At 39.3% G+C, this 20,640-nt stretch overlaps 1 protein-coding gene across 1 annotated transcript in view; it reads right to left on the bottom strand.

Annotated features, from left to right (window-relative positions):
* The window catches only part of LOC110053076 (G protein-coupled receptor GRL101-like), a 30,976-nt gene extending 19,473 nt beyond the window's left edge, over nucleotides 1-11,503 (bottom strand). The window contains exons 1-7 of the mRNA XM_089274438.1: nucleotides 11,436-11,503; nucleotides 9,877-10,882; nucleotides 9,380-9,470; nucleotides 7,396-7,461; nucleotides 5,366-5,434; nucleotides 4,347-4,397; nucleotides 3,536-3,568 (exon numbers count right to left, since the gene is read on the bottom strand). Coding sequence (XP_089130564.1) covers nucleotides 3,536-3,568; nucleotides 4,347-4,397; nucleotides 5,366-5,434; nucleotides 7,396-7,461; nucleotides 9,380-9,470; nucleotides 9,877-10,882; nucleotides 11,436-11,503 — 1,384 coding nt within the window. The remainder of the gene's footprint in view (nucleotides 1-3,535; nucleotides 3,569-4,346; nucleotides 4,398-5,365; nucleotides 5,435-7,395; nucleotides 7,462-9,379; nucleotides 9,471-9,876; nucleotides 10,883-11,435) is intronic.
* Between the last annotated feature and the right edge of the window lie 9,137 nt (nucleotides 11,504-20,640).

Consider the following 20,640-nt stretch of genomic DNA (forward strand, 5'->3'; position numbering starts at 1 on the left):
TTGTTTCAGTTTGTCTTAAAGAACAGCTATTTCAGTTGCGAACAAGATTATTACCCGCAAACGTTAGGCTGTGCCATGGGGTCTCCTGTAAGTGCCACACGGCGATCGCTAACCTGGTAGTGGAGTTTACAGACTGAGGAAAAGGCAATTTCCAGCGACGCTCATTTTCCACGATGACGGTACAGGTGGTGCGTGGATGATAGCCATACCTGCTTAAAGAAAGACTACGTGGAAGAGTTTCGTAACCATCTGAACTCTGTCAACCCAAACATCCGGTTTACTAAGGAGGTTGAGGAAGACGACAGGCTTTTTTCGCTGGACTCTACAACCACCAGGGTGTATGAAGAGATACAATTGAGTGTATACAGAAAACCAACACACACAGACAGATACCTCGACTGCAACTCCTATCACCCAGTGCAACACAAAAGATCAGTTGTGGATACACTCATTAATAGGGCTCGACAAATACCATCGACAGAATCAGAACGATCCAGAGAGAGGAAACATGTTCCCAAGAGAAAACAACTACCCTTTGCGGTTCATCAAAAATTGCAAATCTTACGGCAAACTGTCTCGCGACGCTTCTAACAACAACGACAGCTCCGACGCTAGCACATATATCACCTAGAGCAATTTAGTGGTCATTTCAAATGTCGAGGCGTCTCTGAGAAAATCTCACGAATGTTACGCAACAGCAACGTTAAAGTAGGGTTCAAACCTCTTAATGTTTTACGCGCTCGCTTCCCATGGGCCAAGGACCCTACTCCACAGTCAAGAGATGTGGCTTACAAAAATCGGTTGGGCTTGACTGTGATTTCTTTTATTATGGACAAACAGATAGAGCCTTGGCAACGCGATTAAGACAACACAAGAGGACGGTTCGAGTTGGAGACGGTAACTCCTAAGGTTGCACAACACGCCAATCAGTTTGGCCTTGTTCACGCCACTGCTGTGGACAAGGCTCGCGATTACCATAACATACTTTTCTCGAGGCCTGGGATTCTTAAAGAACACCGAAATACGGGCAACGAACATATCGCCATTCCAAATAGTCACTCTCATGATTTGGTATGTCGCGCAGCGTTCGCTCGTTACATTTCGCCGGCATTTCGTAGCACGAGCAGAACTGTGAACTCTTAAATAGCCAGTAACTTCAGTTGGCTTTTTAAACGGACGAAGATCGAACGTTGTTCGGTCGAAACGTCTTTGTATAAGTAGCTTTGTATAAGTAGCTCTCAGTTAGTACGCACGCTGTGATTGGTCAATTTAGCGGGCCGTATTCTACTATACGGTCTGCTAAAATTTAAAGCTGTTTTTGTTTCCAAAATGTTTCGTGATTTATCGCCAAGTGGTCTTAACTTTTTTAGCAAGTAAGAATTTAAAACTTTTTTTGCTTCTGAAGTTGTGTATTAAAACCTACTAACGACTAAAGAGTCACTTAAAAACGATTTTAAATTGACTCGTTTTGCTTTCGAGGTGTGTCAAAAGTTTGAAGCCGTTCCGCATGAATAGATATCGTTCCCGAACCCGTCAGACACACAGTAGAGATATATATGTTATTTGCCGGCTGTGACCGAGGGCTTAAAAATGCTGCCCGAGGCTGCAGGCCTCGGGCAGCATTTTCAAGCCCTCGGTCACAGTTTTTCACTATACGGACCGACCCTAAGCCGGCAAATAACATGTTTAGTTTTTTTCCTGCAGTAAATTGGTTTTACAGATTACAAATGGGTTTGTTTACACAGCTCCTGTCAATGAATCGGCTTGCGCGCCGTCTACTAACGAATTGTAAAACATCTTGGCAACGAGCGAGTAACTCAGATGGTAGACAAAGAAAGATGTATTGAAGAACAGATTTTTTTCGAACTATTTTATGTTAGTTGCATTTATTTCACCAGTTAAGTTCTTCAAAAGTGTCTTTGCGGTGTGAAATTTCGTGCGAAGTTTGAAGTTTTACAACAAAAACAATTTCTGTCAATCGTCGCTTTTAAAATCACTTGAAATCAGACTTTACTATCGTTAATTGAATAGCAGAAAGCGTAGAAATTCGTTAAGTGTATTCCACAGAAATTCTCTTAAATACAGCAACGATCAGAGAGGTAAACTCGCCTGAAATTGACTCAAATTTTACGGCGAGAGAAACACAGGATTATGCGCCATTACAGCGCCAAGCTATAAACAACCAAGTAAACTCTCACAACTTCAAAACACTCGATTGAATTTACTTACAGTGACTTTCCTCGCCATTTTAAAGTGAACAGAGATGAACTTGTGTTGACTAATCGTCGATGGATGTGTCAAAGAAGGCAAAAGATTGACGATTGCCGATAACTTTTAGGAGCGAAATTTAGGCAGCGGGGAAAAAAATCTGGCCCGTGGGCCGTATCGTAAAAAGCTGGACCGGTCACCTGCGTATGATTAGCCAATCAAATTCGAGGATTTAGGATTCCGGCCCGCTCAGGTGCTTGAGAAAAAAATAAATAATAAATATCCTACTAACCTCGTTTTCTCGGTCCGTACTGTAAGTTACGGATCCTAGTTTTTCCACTTCGATTTATGGCCCGCGCGTTTCCCGCTTGGGCCATAAATCGATGGGAAAAAAACCTGGTCCGTAACTTACAGTACGGCCGTCGAACTCAGTTAGTAAGAGGTATATAAACTTTGCTTTAACGTTTTAGTACAGTCCGTGTCAAACACAACGTCCAATGTATACTACTGATGTCCATCCTAGACTGCAATTTTAGCATTTTTAGATTGGTTTAGCTTGGTTGGTGTTATTTGTTAACTGTTAGATTAAATTTGACTGAGTTAATTCAGTTCGAAACATGCCATATTTCCAACAAGCTAAACCAATTTATTTACCAAGATTAACCATTGCATGTTTAGTAAGAGATAAATACCGAGAACTCGGGCATTTTAAAATACATACATGTGTACATGCGTAAATATCAACGTTTGAGGTATATATATCTCACTATTTTCATGATCAGCGATTATTCATTCCCCGCGGATTTCCGAACAAAAGAGAGACTGCTCGCAGTCTATCGACGACAGTAAGATCAACAATGTTTAGCTGCTCTCGTGGAGTCTAGGAGCCTCTAGAAGAACGATCTTGTCGATGGGACGTTTCAGGACCGCGGACTTGGTTTTCAGCGTCTGACTCTCCTCACAAGAGCCGTCTCTCTTGTTTCGTTTTACCTCTAGGAAGCGACCAAGGGGCCACAAGCTTTCTCCAGTTGTCTCTCGTTTCAAAGTAACACTTTTACCTTTGCGGTGATCGCCTTCTCACTTATAGCAATTCAACTCCTAGATACTGACTTTTAGAAACAAACTCCAACCGAATAGAACAAAACTAAGCATAAGCCCACAAGTACGCATTGCGGACCTATATTAATCTTAGTGTCAGGGCTGGTGCGAAATCTTAATTTTTTATGTTATCGCCTTTGAACTAGGATACAAGTATTTTACCATCATTATAAATATTATAGTATTAGGACAAGATATAGCCCGTGAATAACACGTTATTAATTTTTACCTGCTTCTCTTGGCACTAACGGTGGACCTGAAACTTCAATACAACCCAGCAGTTAATTTTCCTGCATTGTTTCGTTATAAGTTGTGCTTCTGCTTTTAATATAATGGGAAAGGGCTTACCCATGAACTCCGTAATTAAACAGAAAATACAAAGTGCCTTGTTCTGGATCTTGAACATTAAGCACTGTCATTTCCACGTTTTAATGGTCTGCCTCTCCCTTATCTTGACGCGCTAACAAACCAAGAAGTAATTTATTAACAATAATTGGGGGTTCATATGTGGACGAGACTACAACGCGTTTGACCACCTTTTTGAAGGATGCAAAAAGGACGAACACCTCACAAAAGAACTATATTTCTGAAACTCATTAATAATTCATCAAGTTTGAAATAAAGGAAATCACAACCTTGAAGGATGTTTGGATGTCCGGTCTTAATTAACACAGATTTTGACGATTTGACTTCTTCGCTTACTCCTTTGTTTTTGTCTCGATTGAGAAGATATATCCCGATGAAACACTGTCTTTCGTGCATGTGTGATATATGACATGTAGTGTGAACACGGCTGGTCAGAGCCAGGTGAAAGCAACGGCGAAAAAGCCACGCATCCCATGAAGCAGATGAAAGTGGTATTTTGGAATGTAAAGACAATTTACAATCCCGGCCAGAATGATATTTACGCGGCTTCCAGGGGGGTAGGAAAAGTGTCAGAGGACGAAGAAAAACTTGGTGAAGATCGACAGAAACAGACAGGAGCGAGGGAAGGGGATGAAAGAGTTGGCAGAAGGCTCGCCAAGTGGCACAATAATTACCTTCCACGACAACCACGTGTAGAGTCCCAGCCACTCCTTCCTCTTGTTCTGCTTTAAAATACAAACCACAAAAAAATAACCATCTTCACACTTTTTTTCTATACGACTGAGTCTGAAGCTTTCATGCTTCACGGTGAAGATTTATTAAATTTTTGACCTTGCTTCTGTCAAACCTTCCAAAAATTGACTTTCTTGCTTTCTCAGTATTTGAAAGATAACATTCTAAACATTCATTAAATCGCTTGGAGTGTATATGACAGATATATATTCAATTGATTGGATCTTCTCGAGATCACGGTATGGAAATCGGAAAAAAAGGATATCGTTTTGTTTTTTTTTTCACCGCGCTTCAGCCGTCTGAAACGTGAAATCTACTTCCGGTTGGGTTAGAAACCGCAATGGGTTGAAACTTGGCACATATCTTTAATTTTGAACCAAACAACGAAAAAAGTGAGTGAAATACAAAGAAATTTGACACTCGCGTAATTGTCGCGTAATTTCTCCGTTAAGATACGTACGATCTCATGTAGATTCAATCAAACAAGTGAAAAAAGGACATATCATGCACTTTTTAAATAAAAAAATTTACTGAGGTAGCAAGAACACTCAGCTTGTCTCTTCACCTTCTTAAGTAAACATGAGCATATGAGCTCGCACATACAAGATGGTTCCCTCTATCTCTAGCGCTACGTTTATTGTCAGCTGTTTTCTTCAATGCGTATTTCTAATTTTCAAAGTCCCAGGCTGCTGATAGCCTGGGCGGAACACATGCGTGTGCTCACAGCTCCTGTCGAACTTCCTTAACACAACAAATTCATGCTAAAAACGCAACAAAATATAATAGACATGAAATTGACAGCAGCCTGGTCTTGCTCTTCTGCTCTCATCTTTGTTTCCTTGCATTGCTTCGTTTTGTTGTGTTTCTTCCGTTTGCTGTGTTTTGCTTTGTTTTGTTTCGTTTTTTGTTTTTAGAAAAGCACACACTCAGATTCAGTTTTTAAAAAGAAAGTACAAATTACCTTGTTCCGGAACCTGGACATCAGGAACCTCCATTTCCACCATTTCACGATTTCCTCCTTCTCCTCGGTCTAAACGAGCGAACGAACAGGCAAGTATTGATTTACCTTGGTTGGTATTTTTTTTAATCTGGCATATTAAATATTATTTAAAGACTCTTGATCAGAGTGGCAGACAAGTAAAGAATTTTAAGAAAACGACAAAACGTTTGAGTTTACAAAACGTGTTTCGACAGAAACTTCTGTCATCCTCAGTTAATCCAAGTACAAAGCGATGGAGCTGAATTTATGATAAGCAGAAAATGCTAATTGTGATAAATAGTAAGACAAAACGTGAAAGTGTGAGAATTAAAGAGATAATTTTAGATTAACATGGTGTAATTGTTGATTCAAAGAGGGTTTTTCTCTCTGAATATGAGTAGCCTCTTTTATCTTAAGTACACCATGTTAATCTAAAATTATTTCTTTAATTCTCGCACTTTCACGTTTTGCTTCATTCTGTTGTTATTATTTATCACAATTAGCATTTTCTACTTATTATGAATTCAGCTTCCATCGCTTTGTACTTGGATTACCTGACGATGGGAGAAGTTTCTCTCGAATCGAAACATGTTTTGTAAACTCAAACGTTTTATTATTTATTTAAATATTAAAACATGCTTTATTTTCAATAATTTACTCCGATTTATTTACAAAAGTTAACCATTGCATGTTAAGTAAGATAATTACCGAGGGGTGAGGTCTTTTAATACTTTTTTTATACTCTAATACATATAAAACCTGAGTGATGTCAGTGATGTACACGATTAATACCGACGTTCGAAGATTTTTTTGTTAGTTATATAAATAATAGCCTCCATTTGGCGTGAAAATAATGCTTGGATATTTGTCCGCGGACATTCCTGTTCCGAGAAGCGAAACTTTGAGTTTCAAGGAACAGATAATGTCTAAGGACAAATATCCGAGCATATTTTTAAAGTCATTGGAGGTTATTGTGTTTATTTTCCTTCAAACATTTTTCCCAGCGCGCGCGTTTTAAAAATTAGGGAATATCACTCGGATATTCCCTAGTTTTAGCTGGCGCATATTCAGTCAGGTGACGCGTTTAGAACAATCGCGTTTAAGCGAAAATGTTTGATGGATTATAATTCATGATATAATTCATGAAAAATCATTATATATCACCAGTTTACAATTAGTATTATCATTTTTTCTTTCGAGATCAACTGTAAACAACGTAAATTTGTTTTTTGTTTTATTGTTGCAATTAGGCGGTTTTCTGGCTGTACATGTTTAGTTTTGTTGTTCGTGAACTTGGGAGGGGTACAATTTCAATTTTCTTTGATTTCATGTTATTGGTTTTGCTCGTATACATTTGACGTTGGAAAGGAACGGGTTAAGGTGTTTTGTGCAGCGCCGTATTAAATCCGGTAGGCCAAAACGTACGAAGACAAATTTCAAGAGACGGCAATAAGATTTTATCATTATGGGGTGACGATCGGAGAGCAGCAAGGTCGCTGCAGGCCAAACTGCTAAGCGAGTCCGAATCCCAGGAGAGTTGTTGTGAAACGAACTTATGTATAAGATTGCCTAAGATTGCCTGCGTTCGATAATACGAAGCCATTTCCGATTCCAAAAGTAAAGAGAAGAAATAAAAACGAAATCCGATATGAAATCGAGCAATTTCATTTTTTTTTTGTGAAGAAAAACTGGTACCAGAATAATTTTAAGTTCGTCACAGTTCTTTTTACTTTTTCTAAAAGCTTAAGATATTAATAGGTGCCTGAAATAACACCAAAAACAATTTCTCATTAGAACTCGAGAAAATAAATATCAAATTTCAAAGAAATTGTGCAAGCACATGAAAAATTTCATCATCACTTTGATTTCACCAGTACTTTCGAGTGTTTCATATAAAATAAAAAATTTGTTACAAAACTGTCTCATGAGTTCTGTCTGCCGTTCTAATATGACCATAAATCAGGAAAGAGCTTACAATCGGGTTCAAATTTTAAACAGGTAGTACAAATTACCTTGTGCTCGATCCCGGGGATGAATCACTACCATTTCCACATTTTCATGATCTCCTTCTCTCTGATCTAAACGAGCAAATACAAAAAGAAGTGATTAATTAACAATAATTTGAGGTTCCGACTTGTACTTTTCTGTAAATTTCTAGCAGTAGCAGCGGAGACCAATACCCCTTAAGAGGAATATGCATGTAATATGATCTCCGGTGGTGGAAGCCAGGTGGAAGCCACGATGGGATGCGGTCATTGAAGCAAATGAAGGTACATTTTGGAATTCTAGAAAAGTATTGACGTGGCTTCCAAAGGGTACATGCAGGACAAGTGGTGGAAGATCAGCAACATCTTGGTGATGAATGGCAGAAAAGGAAAGGAATGTGTAACTAGGAAAAAAGAGTTGCCAGGAGGCTCTCTAGTAGTTGCCCGCCTTGTGTGCCACCTAGGGACTGATAGAATAGATAATCACAGTAAAGCACTCGAACGTACAAGCAAAACTCGTAGGGGTGTACAACTACAAGACCACAAAAAAGCTTAAAACTGATAGTACATTTTCCCGTGTTGCTTTTCCATGAACTTTCAGGAAAGTTGGACTAGTGTGTTTTTTTTTTCCTCAAATTTCCAACAACGTAAAAACTGCCTGTATAAGCCCAACTTTTGTCGTGTGCAAAATCTTATGTGACTTGGTCGATGTTCTGTTGATATATTTTAAGCCATTATTTTAACAGAGATAATTGTAAACCCTATATTATCATTACTTATTAATTTTTGGTTGATCTGAGTAAACTGGAAGGAAAAAGGAACGCAAAAACCACCCTTCAAGACAGAACAGTAGCAAAACGATTACTCTAGGGAGCCAGTTAAGTCTTAAACCTAACCTTTATTCAACTAGAGTGGAACCTCTGGTTGCGACCACCTCTTGTAAGCGATCACCTCTCCTTAGCGACCAGTTTTCCAAAATACTAAAAGGTTCAAAGTCAAAACACTATATTTGGAACCCCTTGTAAAGGCTGGCTTTCATTAGCCACGGAGTCGGAGTCGGAGTCGGAGTCGGAGTCGGAGTCGGAGTCGGAGTCGTAGTCGGAGACGTAAGAGCGCTTATGACCTGGTGGAAATCGAAAATTGGAGTCATAAGCGGAGTCATAAGCTCGACGGAATCGGAGTCGGAAGAATCAGAACGTTTCCATTTCTTCCGATTCCGTTTACGACTCTGTCGCTTATGATCCAGTAAAAACTAGATTGTCGGAGTAGGAAGCAGAAGTGGAAGAACCAACCAATCTCAAGGCCCAGAATGGAGCATTGTAATTGGTTTATTCTTCCGCTTCTGCTTCCGACTCCGACAATCTAGTTTTCACTAGATCGTAAGCGACGGAGTCATAAGCGGAATGGGTGTTCTGCTTCCGACTCCGTCGGTTTGATTTTCACTAGATCGTATCACTCTACGCTTCTGATTATGACTCCGACTACGACTCCGTCGCTAGTGAAAACCAGCCTTAAGCGACCACCTCTCGTAAGCGACCGTGACCACTTTTAGAGCTAAAGGTTTGAAATTTTCTTTTGTATTTACTCTCCCGTAAGCGACCACTTGACAGATAATAGAACGAAAATTGGATAATAAGCCTGTGGTAACATTATTGCTTTTCTGGGTGGTACAAGAGACAGAAATTTCTTAATGGTATGTGCAGGATTTTTTGCTTTGTTTTGTTTTGTTTTGTGACATTTCAAATGAATAAAGCTTTTAAAACTTCGAAGACGAAATGCACATGTACACACTGCACACTAGCAGTCTTAAAATAGACGACATAAAATGTCTTAAAAGTACCATTTGCTAATGAGCAAAATTTTTGACCCAATGGGGTCTAATCTCTCGTAAGCGACCACCTCCTGAAAGCGACCACCTAAGCCTGACATTTTGGGTGGTTGCTTACGGGAGGTTCGACTGTAGATTGTAAAACTGTGGATTTAAAATTACAAAATGCAAGACTCTATCTACCTTGTTGGTTGTGTTGATTCTGTCCCCATGTAAACCTGGCGCGCAGAAAATTTATCACCTTTCGCAGCTTGGGTATGATGAAGTCTTGCACCTGTGGGGATGTTTAAGAAATGTTTATCTAAAGTTGTGTTGAAAAAGTTAAAAACCGTACAATCAGTACCGTATTTGGGAATATCACAGATCCATTACAAACAGTTTAAATATAGCGGGGCATGTATGAGTCTGTAGCTTCTAAGCTCAAACTGTAGTCACTTAAAGTTAATTCCTCGTTGGTCCAAAGCTATGGCTCGTTAATAGTTGTAGTAATATTCTTCATCATCAAAGTAGCTCTATTGCTTTTTAATGAATGCAGTGATGTTACGACACTATGTGGTAAGATATGAGCACATAGAAGCTAGGGCTGTGATTGAAAATCATGTTCAGCAGTAAAGTATCCGGGATTATCTAATCATCTATAAGTGTTAAGTCACCTTAGTGACCTAAGTGTTATTTCGCACCTTAGGGGTTGATAATGTGTATATGATCGGATTCAGGGCTGAATTGATTGGCAGGACGAAGACGGCCATCCAAACAGGGAGGTCGTCTGAGGGGTAGAAATCCTTCTCCACCAAGAACTTGATACCAATCACTATGATCGGCAACCAACAGGCGCAGTCCGTGAAAATGATAAAGGCAAACCTCTTTGCAAGAGCTGTTTCCCTTTTGGCAGTGGATGATTTGGCCCTAGCCTTGATCTCTCTGCTGGTTCCTTGGTGTGCGAGGCGCCGATTAGAGAGGCAGCTTTTTAGGAAGATTGCTACATATGCAACAATCATAAAGATGATGAGAAGGAAATTTAATCCAACAAAAATGGCGAGTGAATATTCCCATCCAGGTGGAAATCTAGCAGAAAGCTGAAGAGGAAGGCACACGACTGACCTGCTGTAGTATGCCGGTCGGCCAAGAGGATCATTGAAATAGTGGATACCACTTATGGGAAGGAATGCTATGATAAAGCCAATAACCCATACAACCACACACAAAATGTGTGCCTTTCGGCGGGTCAAGCTTCTTCCGCGGTAAGGGAATACGATATTTTTCAGCCTATCAGCAGATATCAGAGTGAGCAACATTGCAGAAACCTCGCTGGATAACACTGATATTGCTCCTGTGATCTGACATGGTAAACCGAATCGCCACTGGAAGTCGTGCAAATAATAATCTCCTGACCACAGGCTGTCTATGACTGCTATGGTGATTAAGTACACACCCATCAAGCCATCCGCCATTGCCAAGTGCATCAACATGATGGCTTGGACCATATTTCTCTCTTTAACAAAATGGCGCAAGACAAGCACACACACAGCACCGAGCAGCGAAAGGACTCCAATGGCCCAGATGCTATTGCGTGGGGCTGGGTTCCTTAACATTTTTTCGCAACTAGCGAAGTTTTCGACGATGGTAGAAATGCAATCGGCATCTTCTTTCTTCAAGTGACAACACATCATGTTGGTGTCCAGCGTCCTACAGAGCACATAAAATAGAGACATTAACTGCCAGTGTACGACAATAAACACAATAAACCGATGCAAAAAAGCTGAAACATTCTTGACGGACCTTTCTCTTTATGTAAACCATGAGGGCTCGTCCATACCAAAAACTACCTTGAAAACACCCCGTTTGATCAAAAATCCTGTCAAGGTATAATTGTAACTTTCGTGGAACCGTCGGGTAACGTTAACAAACTATTGACATGTTAAAAGATGACTTAGAATTATTAAAATAGAAAGGGAGTTAATAGTCGCCTTTTCAGCAAACAGATAAATTAGCACAGAGACCCTCTGCTCCACAGCAGAAACAGCTAAAAGCGTTAAGTAAGGTCAATAACCAAGCCATTCAGCAGAATATAGAAAGGGTTTATTGATACTCATAACCTGGCCAGTTATTGATGGACAGCAAAACAAGTTTCCTCCTGTCAATACCTTTACCTAAATTAATACTTAAGAGTAAGGGAGGTCAGAAAAAGTGGAAAATAAGGTTTATACCTATTGATTCGAAACATGTACGCCCTACTTACACCCTTATCAGGTACTTCATATTTCTGAAGAAGCCATTGGGAAGTTCATTCATCATATTATCATGCATGAATCTGCAAATATAGAGTCACATATCATTACAAGTATTAGACCCCGTGTTACAGCACATTAGAATAATAACACGACGTTGTCTAATTAAATTCGAACTCTATGATTTCTTTTAAGGAATAAAACCTCCATTGCATCAAAGATCATAAAAGACTATTGCAATCAGTTTCTACAGGAGTAACAGGCGAGCTTTCAATTCCTAACCGTTGATAATAAGAGCATAGGAAGAAAAGCCGCGCTAAAACTCAGTATACGTACTAAGCGTACTTCTTAATCCAATGACGGATGTTGATAGCGTGTCTGAGCAAAATTTCGCCAGAGATTTTTTTTTCTCGAGCGAGTGGTCGTCGTAACCTGTAAACTTCTAAATGCATATAATAGCTAAAGCATGAATCAATTGTTTATTACTGTGGTAACTAAATAGATAGCGAAGTCAACGAAGCCAAATATCAGAAAGGACCCATCTCCAAGGTGTAACAACTGAGTTGCTTCAAAGACATGCTTTTTATCGTCATTTCAGTTTTATCAGCTTTGAGATTTAAAATCTGCGTTTTTAAAAGATGCGGAAAAAGTACCATGCAGGTCGAAGAACTGAAACTATCGGGCTCAGTTCTCATACGAGTAACATTAACTTATTTGTGTTCCACTGAGCACGTGGTTAGTAATTAAACCAGATGCTGACAGAACAAGGGAAATTGAACCCATATTGCCCCACCATATTCAGACGTCGCACTTCTACCTTCGACTGAAGTACAAATATAAAAGTTTGGGAAAGTAAATAAGATAAATAGAGATGATATATTATAATATATGCATTGTTACGATATAACACAATGTACATTGAGTAACAATGAACCGTTAGATTTTTATTTATACTTACAGAAATCGCAAATCCGGGAGGTCATCAAAGTTGTCAGTGGTAACACGGAGTACGCCATTGTTGTTCAAACGGCTGTAGGAATCAAATAAAGACAGTGACAAAGTTGACAGCAGATTGAGATTAGCAATCAGATTTTCAGCCGAATAAACTATCACCTATTGAAATCGACGGGCATTACTATAATTCCTTCACGAGATGCGCCTGCAGGGAACCACGGTTGTGGTATTCATCATCTTCGACTGGTTATTTGTTTGGATAAAATACAGCTACCATGATTCACCTCTCAAAGAGGGAAGTGGCCATTGCATTAGTCAAATTCTAATAAAATTTCCTCTAGATACTCTAACGATTTCCATTTATTTCAGTCATTTCTTTACGTTGTATGAAATTTTACGCTTTGCCAAAATCGCGCTGACTGAATTCAATTGAAACTTGCAGTTGTGTACCCGCGCTCATTTTTTTTTTTTAATTTCTTGGTTTTAAGGTCCGGTAACGACCTGCTTTTTGCCGTCTTAGGACTTAAATTATCCAATACTATTTCAAATTGATTGTCTCTCCAAAACTTCCGAATAACGCGAAAACGTGAAAACTGTTTAGTGGTAACTAATACGAATAAGGTCCTACATCATGCTTGATTTGGAAACGAGTGTTTTTGAGGGATGGATTTTTCCGCAGTTCAAGTTCCTCGCAATGGCTTTCAAAAACGTTTTGGATTCCAGTTATTATTATGGATTCGAAATATAAGAATGAGTATAAAAATAGAAAAAAGTAATGTAGGAAACGCTGACTTAGATGTATGAAACGTTTATAAAGTTTTTCACGTATTTGGTGGGAACATTTTTTGATATAATGATAGCCTTACATGTATACTATCAAGTTCTACTTGTAATGTAGTTCTACTTGATATGGATGAAAAAAAAAACAAAAAAACAAAAAAACTAACAGAAACAGCCAATTAAGGTTAAGCATAGAAGGATCCTACACGTTTTCCAAAATATTTGCAGCCCGCTTCTTGTAGACGTTTTGAGCGAAAAATGTACTTACATGGTCTTAAGGTTTTTAAGGTCTTTAAAAACTCCTTGTGGCAAATTCTGCAGTTTGTTTTCCGACAGAAATCTTGAACATGAACAAAAGGGTAAATGTTAAAAGTCTAACTGAGGTTAAGTACAGTATTATTATGGGATTTTACGGTTATCATAAATGATATACTGCATAAACAGGCACGACGCGTCGTGGCTCTAGACGGGCGAGCTGTTTTCCTTGCCGTCAAGCTGAATTTTTCAAGTTCCCAACTCTTTCCTAGATGAAACCTCCGTTGAACTAGCAACACAGGTTGGACAATCAATGGCTAAGACATTAGGCCATGAAAGAGTTGGTGGCGCGGTCAGGAGCAGTTCATCGATTGGACCCCAGAAATGCAAAGCTCCAATTTGTGACCAATCAGTTAGCGGGATTCCAAATGGTTTTGGAACTAGTCCGATAAAACTAAATGCCAAAGGCAGTTGCGCTGTTACGGTAAATTTTCCTCGCACGTATTATCATGTTCCGTTTTCTTCTTGTCATCCAGAGTAATCGTTGTAGGGCTTTCCAATCGGTTGTTGTGAACTGTTCCCTTAATTGAAGCTCTCAATTACGACTTAGAACTTGTTCTTCACTTCTCAACTTTAAGTTTGAGTCACCAATGCACATGCTGTATTAAGCTTAGGTTAAGTGGCTCCTAATCTGTTTATGTCCTCAAATTTCCCAATGTCAGGAGCCCATGACTAGGAACGTGCAACTACCCTATATTCCTATCAAAATGTTTTTACAGACCGATCTATTTTTAGTTGAATTGACCGCAAATTCAGACATCCGCAGAAACCTCTCTGAAAAATCACAAGCACGGACTTAATTTCTAACTGACGTCGTCATTTCCCCGGAAGATCAAGCCGTCATGTCCACCTGAAGCCGCCATTTTTTCCTTACCTATGCACACTCATGTAGACCGCTACTGATCTATTTTGCGGGAAAAGAAGCCTGAAAATAGACCGGTCCGCAAAAATGCCTTGACATAGGCTTAGTATGGGAGTTGCACGCTCCTACTGATGGGCTTCTGCCGATGCCCAATCAAGTACAACAGCCACTTCAGAAACAAAACATTTGTTTTAATTAACAGATAGCGATCTTACACACTTCCATGTTGCTGGTTGCAAAAATTTCTCACTCGTCGGCCACAACCAAAGACGAGACTATGCAACTAGCTTTTAGAACTCTTTGATTCGAGTTATGAGATGAATTGCTCGCAACAGCTTGCCACCGAAGAAAATTGGCAATGCCCGCATTAAGCGATGCCAATAGCATTTTTATAAAATAGTCGGTTCAAGTACAATTCAATTCAATGGCAGTACTTACAGCTCAGTCAATTTGTGCAGGCCGCGAAACTGGTCATGATGTAAAATCTTTAACTTGTTGTTGTTCAGGTGCCTGTGACATTAAAAAGGCATAAATTAGCAATTGGTTCATGCTTTAGCGTACACTATCGATGTGTGGTACATGCAGAAAGCTTTGTAGAGCATAAAAGAAGAGCAAGAGTTATTCGAGGCAGTAACCTCTTTCTGACTAGTTTCTTCATTTTGATATAATAAATGGTGGTCACCCCGCTAGTTTAGCTTCATGGCTATATTGGGTGACCAGCTAATGAATGTAGTTTTAATTTATATTGTATAATTTTAACTTGCTTTGCTTTTATAGTTTACAGTTCAAATAAAACTTGCTGTTGTTTTTGTTGTTGTTGTAGCCCAGAACAACTCTAGCTAGTGGAAATGGACATCAAACCCTGAGCGAGAAAATAATTTTTCTCGCGACGTGGTTTGTTGACGCTATCAGCGTGCACTTTTGGATTTTAGTAGAACTGTACTAGTACACAAATGCAAATGCTGCGATCTGCAATTTGTAATCACTGGGCAGTGACTGGAGGTAGTCTACGAAATGGCGACGTTTTTTCGTTTTTCCAAAGTTTTGGAGGAACGGTTTGATGCAAATGGGATAAAATTCCTGAGAAGACTATAAAAAAATTGACATTTGCGGTTTCTTAAAAAGCTTGAAATTATTGAAAAAAAAAAATGATGCGCTTGCACAGAGCTGCAATTTCAAATGAAAATTCAGTCCGAGTGATCTTTCTGAGGCGCAAAGTTTAATAACAGGTCGAGAAGTAATTGAAAGCGTAATTTGAAGTAAAATTCAGTTAAAATTATTCTAAAACAATTAGACTATTCGCTCTCGATTTGTATGAGGTGATAGTTGATGAGGCCGAATGGTGCAGTATAAGCTATACTGAATCTGATTGCGCGGCTCTCCTAGCTATGTCGTAATATCGTAAAGTATAACGTTATGTTATTACAGGGTATACAATTGGCATTCACACTATTTTGTATATTATGGGAAAGTATTCTTACGACGACTTTAATTTACGCTAAAACTTGGCCTTACAGTGTTGAAAGCTCAGTCATGTTTGCAAACACTTTTTCAGGCATCTTCTCAATCTGGTTGTTTTCCAATAGCCTATAAAAAAGTAGAGTATGTAAAACAGAAAATAAGTCTCAAGATAAACAGTTGTTCTGCGTGAGAAAGCGCCCAATCCTGGTATCATGATGTCGACATATAATCTCATGATATCACGCTGACATCATAATATCAAATCTGATACGACATCATGATGTCTGTTGTTGACCCCGAAGGCCAGACATATTTCTTGACGTTTCCTTACGGTATGACTGCCTTGTTGAAATTCTGAAGGATCGCAAATAATGCCATGCTTGTTCGCTTGGCAGATAAACCGGGAAGAAGAAAGGACCTGCCTTTGGAAATATTAGAATCTTAATAATTTATTGGTAATAGGTTAATACTTCTCAAATTTAGGGTCCTTTCTGACTCTTCTTGTATTTTTTAACTGGATAGAAACTATGCCCAAAAAGGAGATTTCATGGGTGAATTATGTAAGTAACTCAAACTGTGAATTACTCACAGCTTCAGAAGCTTGGTAAGTCCATCGAAAGCTCCTTCTGGCAAACTCTGTAGTTCGTTACCAGATAGGTCCCTAAATAAAAATTTCAGATTTCAAGCTGTACGAGTGATTGATATAGACAAAATGTATCTAGCTGCGCATATGTATATGAGCAGCTGTCACAGAGAACGCATGGGATATCGCGCATAATTAATTTCTTGGCTGTTATCTGATCCAAACTCAGCTTCAAATTATTCAGTCCGAAAGCAAATTGTTTTTAAGTCAATGCTACAAATATAATGCCTTTAGAATTTACGATCCATAGCTCTAATATTCAAACTACACGAATGAGTTGTATAATTAAAGGGCATGCATGGGAACGCTGTTACAGAGAATGTATGGGCCCCTTAAACATTATTGCTAACTGCTCGACTTTTATTCAACCAAACCAAACAAAAGGTTGCTGTTTTACCAATCATACAAAAAAACGTTCCTCTTTTATCAGAACAAAACGTCTTACTTTAGACCTGTACGAATTATTTAATTTTATTTTTATTGTAAAAGACGTTAAAGTATAAACAATGAACAAGCTAAGACAGGCGCGCTTTAAGTTTGAGGACATAAACGACAGTAGTTAAATAATACAGACGTGTTAAAAGATGATTTCCAGTCCGTACTGCGCACTCTCGAGAGTTTGTTTACATTTTTTTTGTTTTGCAACATGTAAGACCTCATAAAATGTAACATTTTGCAACTACTTATGTAAAGTAAATTCAAAGTTTCATGTCAACTGCCATTATTGACGCGAAGCTACATGCTTCGTTCTTTCTCATACCACTTGATGAAACAATTGCACAGCTGTAAAAATTAATGAAGCTGTTGGAAGAATCATTTGAAAGGCCTCAAAGATAATTTATGTGTGTGGTTTGTACCGAATAACATCGATTCGCATTCCATCGAGTGAGACACAAAACATCAGGGTGCTGAGACTGCGCAGTACAGACTGGAAATCATCTTTAACGTCCTCTGTCACGTGTGTATATCAGGACAGCTCAGTCTTGACTGACACGCATTTAACCCCGACTTTATTTCCAGTATTTTCAGGGGAGAATCACTGTATTTTGAGAAAAAATTTTTTTTTGTTTAGACGTCTACCGTTATGAGACCCGTCTTTAGATCAGACGACGTACCAGTGCCCGAGAAGTTAAATGCATCTAAGTTTCTTTGACGTTTCAAGTAAGGAAACGGCCCTTCAGTTTGAAAATAAAATAATGAATTTGCAGGTATTTACTCACAGATCATCTAAGCTGACCAAATCCTTGAAAATATTAGACGATAACTCCTTGATATTATTGTTATGCAACCATCTATTAGAGAAAGAGTAAAACGTGTGAAATATTTTATCCTTGCCACCAAATTCACGCTTTTTTAAGAACTGGACTAACTGAAACAGGCGTTTTATGCAAGCCCTATTCATAGAAACTATAAATAAAAGAACTGATCAAACGAACGAATGAATAGTACGAACAAACAATTGTAAAGTGAAATTGCGTCGTATAAGAGACTTTTGTCGATCATCGTAGTGCATTACAATAGTATTAGTCAAAGTATAATCGTTTTTCTCACGACATACACTAGCTGTAGTCACTTGAGATGTAGACCGCCAGGTTTCGAATGCTTTCTGCTAGTTTTCATCAGGCGATCAGGTCGACTGAACATACGTTATCATATCAACGGACACTTTGCAACACGGCTTAACAGCCAATGACACCTTGGCATGGTATTAATTATCCGCTACTCAGTTGTCCACTTCGTAAACGGTCGATGCCATTTTCGCGAAATTTAGAAATGTTTTAACTATCAACGCATTTTTCTCTACTAAATTAAAGAAAAAAAATTTGTAAGCAACCACCCAGTATCGAATCCGGAACCTCTGTTTCCTAACATTCCTTTTATATCACCACACTACCAGGTTAATCCGTTAAATCTCAGCAAAATATAATTTTAAACCGTGACTTTCTTTGAATATTAATTATAGAGCTGCCCCAACCATTAAGTAAAGCTAACCACAAGCAAACCAGTGTGAATATGAGCAATTAAGCATTTGGTGAGTGCGTTTTACTCCATCAACAAATTATGACCAGTTTCTACCTTGTCCAGGCCTAAAATAAAGCAGATATGTCATCGTCCAGTCTGAAAGGCTTGGTTACCAATGAAGGCATCGACCGTTATTATGGCATCGACCGTTTACGAAACAAAAATCAGCAGCCACTACAAGGCCTAGGTCATTCCTGCTAGATTCCTTATTCCTTCTCATTCCCCATGTGTAGCTATGTCATGTTTGTGGCGTTGCTGCACTTTGTCTGCAAGTATTCACGAATCCATGGAGACTAGAAACAGTTAGCAAGAAAAAGCACTTTTCTCTATTGCTTAGGCGAGCACAGATATTCCTCGGCGAAAACACGTGGCGGCACGAGGAGGTTTTGTCCTTGAAGCAGTAAACCGTTGGAGGAGTACGTCTTTGTTAGGGGAGAAAATGGAGGTGGCAGCTTGCAGGTGGAGGTTGCAGGTGGAGGTTGCAGGTGGAGGTTGCAAACCTCTTTTTGGCAACACACATCTAGACCAAACGGTCTCACATGAAGATAGCTCCCTCTAGATGCGCTCTTCCTTCACATCTTGGACTGAGCTGCGAAATTTTTTATTACCACCGGTGAAGCGCGTGTTATTGTCCTACGAGATGGCACAGGGACAACCACGAATGGAAATAAATGGACACAATGCAAGGCTTCGATGAACATGTCTGTTTCTTCAGAGCTGACATCTTCAACATGAACTGCTTGGCTACTGAAGTAAATTACTCTGCAAGCGTATACTTTCACAGAACTTTGATCAGCCTCACACATAGAAGCCCAAAGAAGTCCAGACCCGTGTACGTAAATGAGGTTGGTAAGGCATTAGCCTCTCCTAAGGAAAGTCTAACATCACCTGTTGCATGGTGGATGTGTAACGCCTGCTTGCCTGTTGAAGTTCAACGAAGGTGATTGTTTTTGATGTGAGGTAGTCAAGATTCTCCTTTTAAAGCTGCTAGACAAAACGCAGCACCCACAAAATCACTCTTAGAAAGTGGGACCAGTTGAATAACTTGGTAACTGTAATTTGTCATGTCAGAAACGAAAATAACACTGGTAACTTAATTGAGCATTCGTTGGTGTGTTCAGGGCCCAACCACTAGGCACAATCAGTTTGAAAATACTGGGTGTTGATTCCTCTCTATCCATCGTCGGCTGGGTTCCTAGCGCCAGGAATATGATATCAATGTTTTGGGAAAATCTTGGATTTCGGCCACATGGGTAACAACAAAGGCATGTTCCTAACGGGTCATCTTAATCAGACCGTCTGCTAGAAAAGCAGCTTTTTGGTGGTTAACAAGTCTTCCCCACAACAAAGAAACAATGCATCACTCCTTGCTCGTAAACAAACCGTACATAGGACACTGCTGCACAACCACGTGTGAGTGTCGTGACCCATAAAATCCTAGAATTGTAACACCCATAAGTCCTTGCGGTATGTGGAATAAACAAGAAAGCGCATGGTCGAAAGTGTTGACTATTTTTGTGCATTTAGTTCGTCGTTTCTAGCTCGATACAGTATCGAGATCCTGTTGTGAAGCTCTATCGGTGAGATAGTGACACACATATCGCTACACTGGTGTTGAAGCGATAATGCATGGGGTCTTGTAGCACCTTGACATTCCAATTGTGATGACGTGTGTAGCTCCTCTCACCATCTCTACCACTGTGGGAGGTATGGTTCTTCACAACGCAACGACGAGCGCGCGCTAATGAAGCATTCTGGGATACAAGAACAACAAGGAATGGAACGGACTTGAAATAAAGGAACGATTGCTGAGGATTAGTGATTCATCTCCATCATTGAAACGAGGCGTCCAAGTCAATTTAAGCTAGACTTTTGATGATGTCCTTGGTGGTGCTCTTGATATCACTTCGTGTGTATATACTAAAAAAATTATTCTCTTCATGTCGGTGAATAGCGGCAAATTATTAACCTTGATTTCAGAGAATATTATTAGGTTAGGAAGAAACAAAAACTTAGCTATTTTGGTATTTAGGAACCTTTTCATACCACTCCGTTTAGACAGACAGATTTTTATGGTACATTAGTACAGTGAGATTCTATACTTGGAAGATCTTCACTCACAGCCGTGTCAACTTGGTCAAGCTGCGAAAAAGGTTATCGTTCAGCTCCTTAAGTCCGT

Source organism: Orbicella faveolata, unplaced genomic scaffold (genome assembly GCF_042242905.1).
Source record: "Orbicella faveolata isolate gen_17 unplaced genomic scaffold, um_ofav_v1 contig_1, whole genome shotgun sequence".
Lineage (NCBI taxonomy): Eukaryota > Metazoa > Cnidaria > Anthozoa > Scleractinia > Merulinidae > Orbicella > Orbicella faveolata.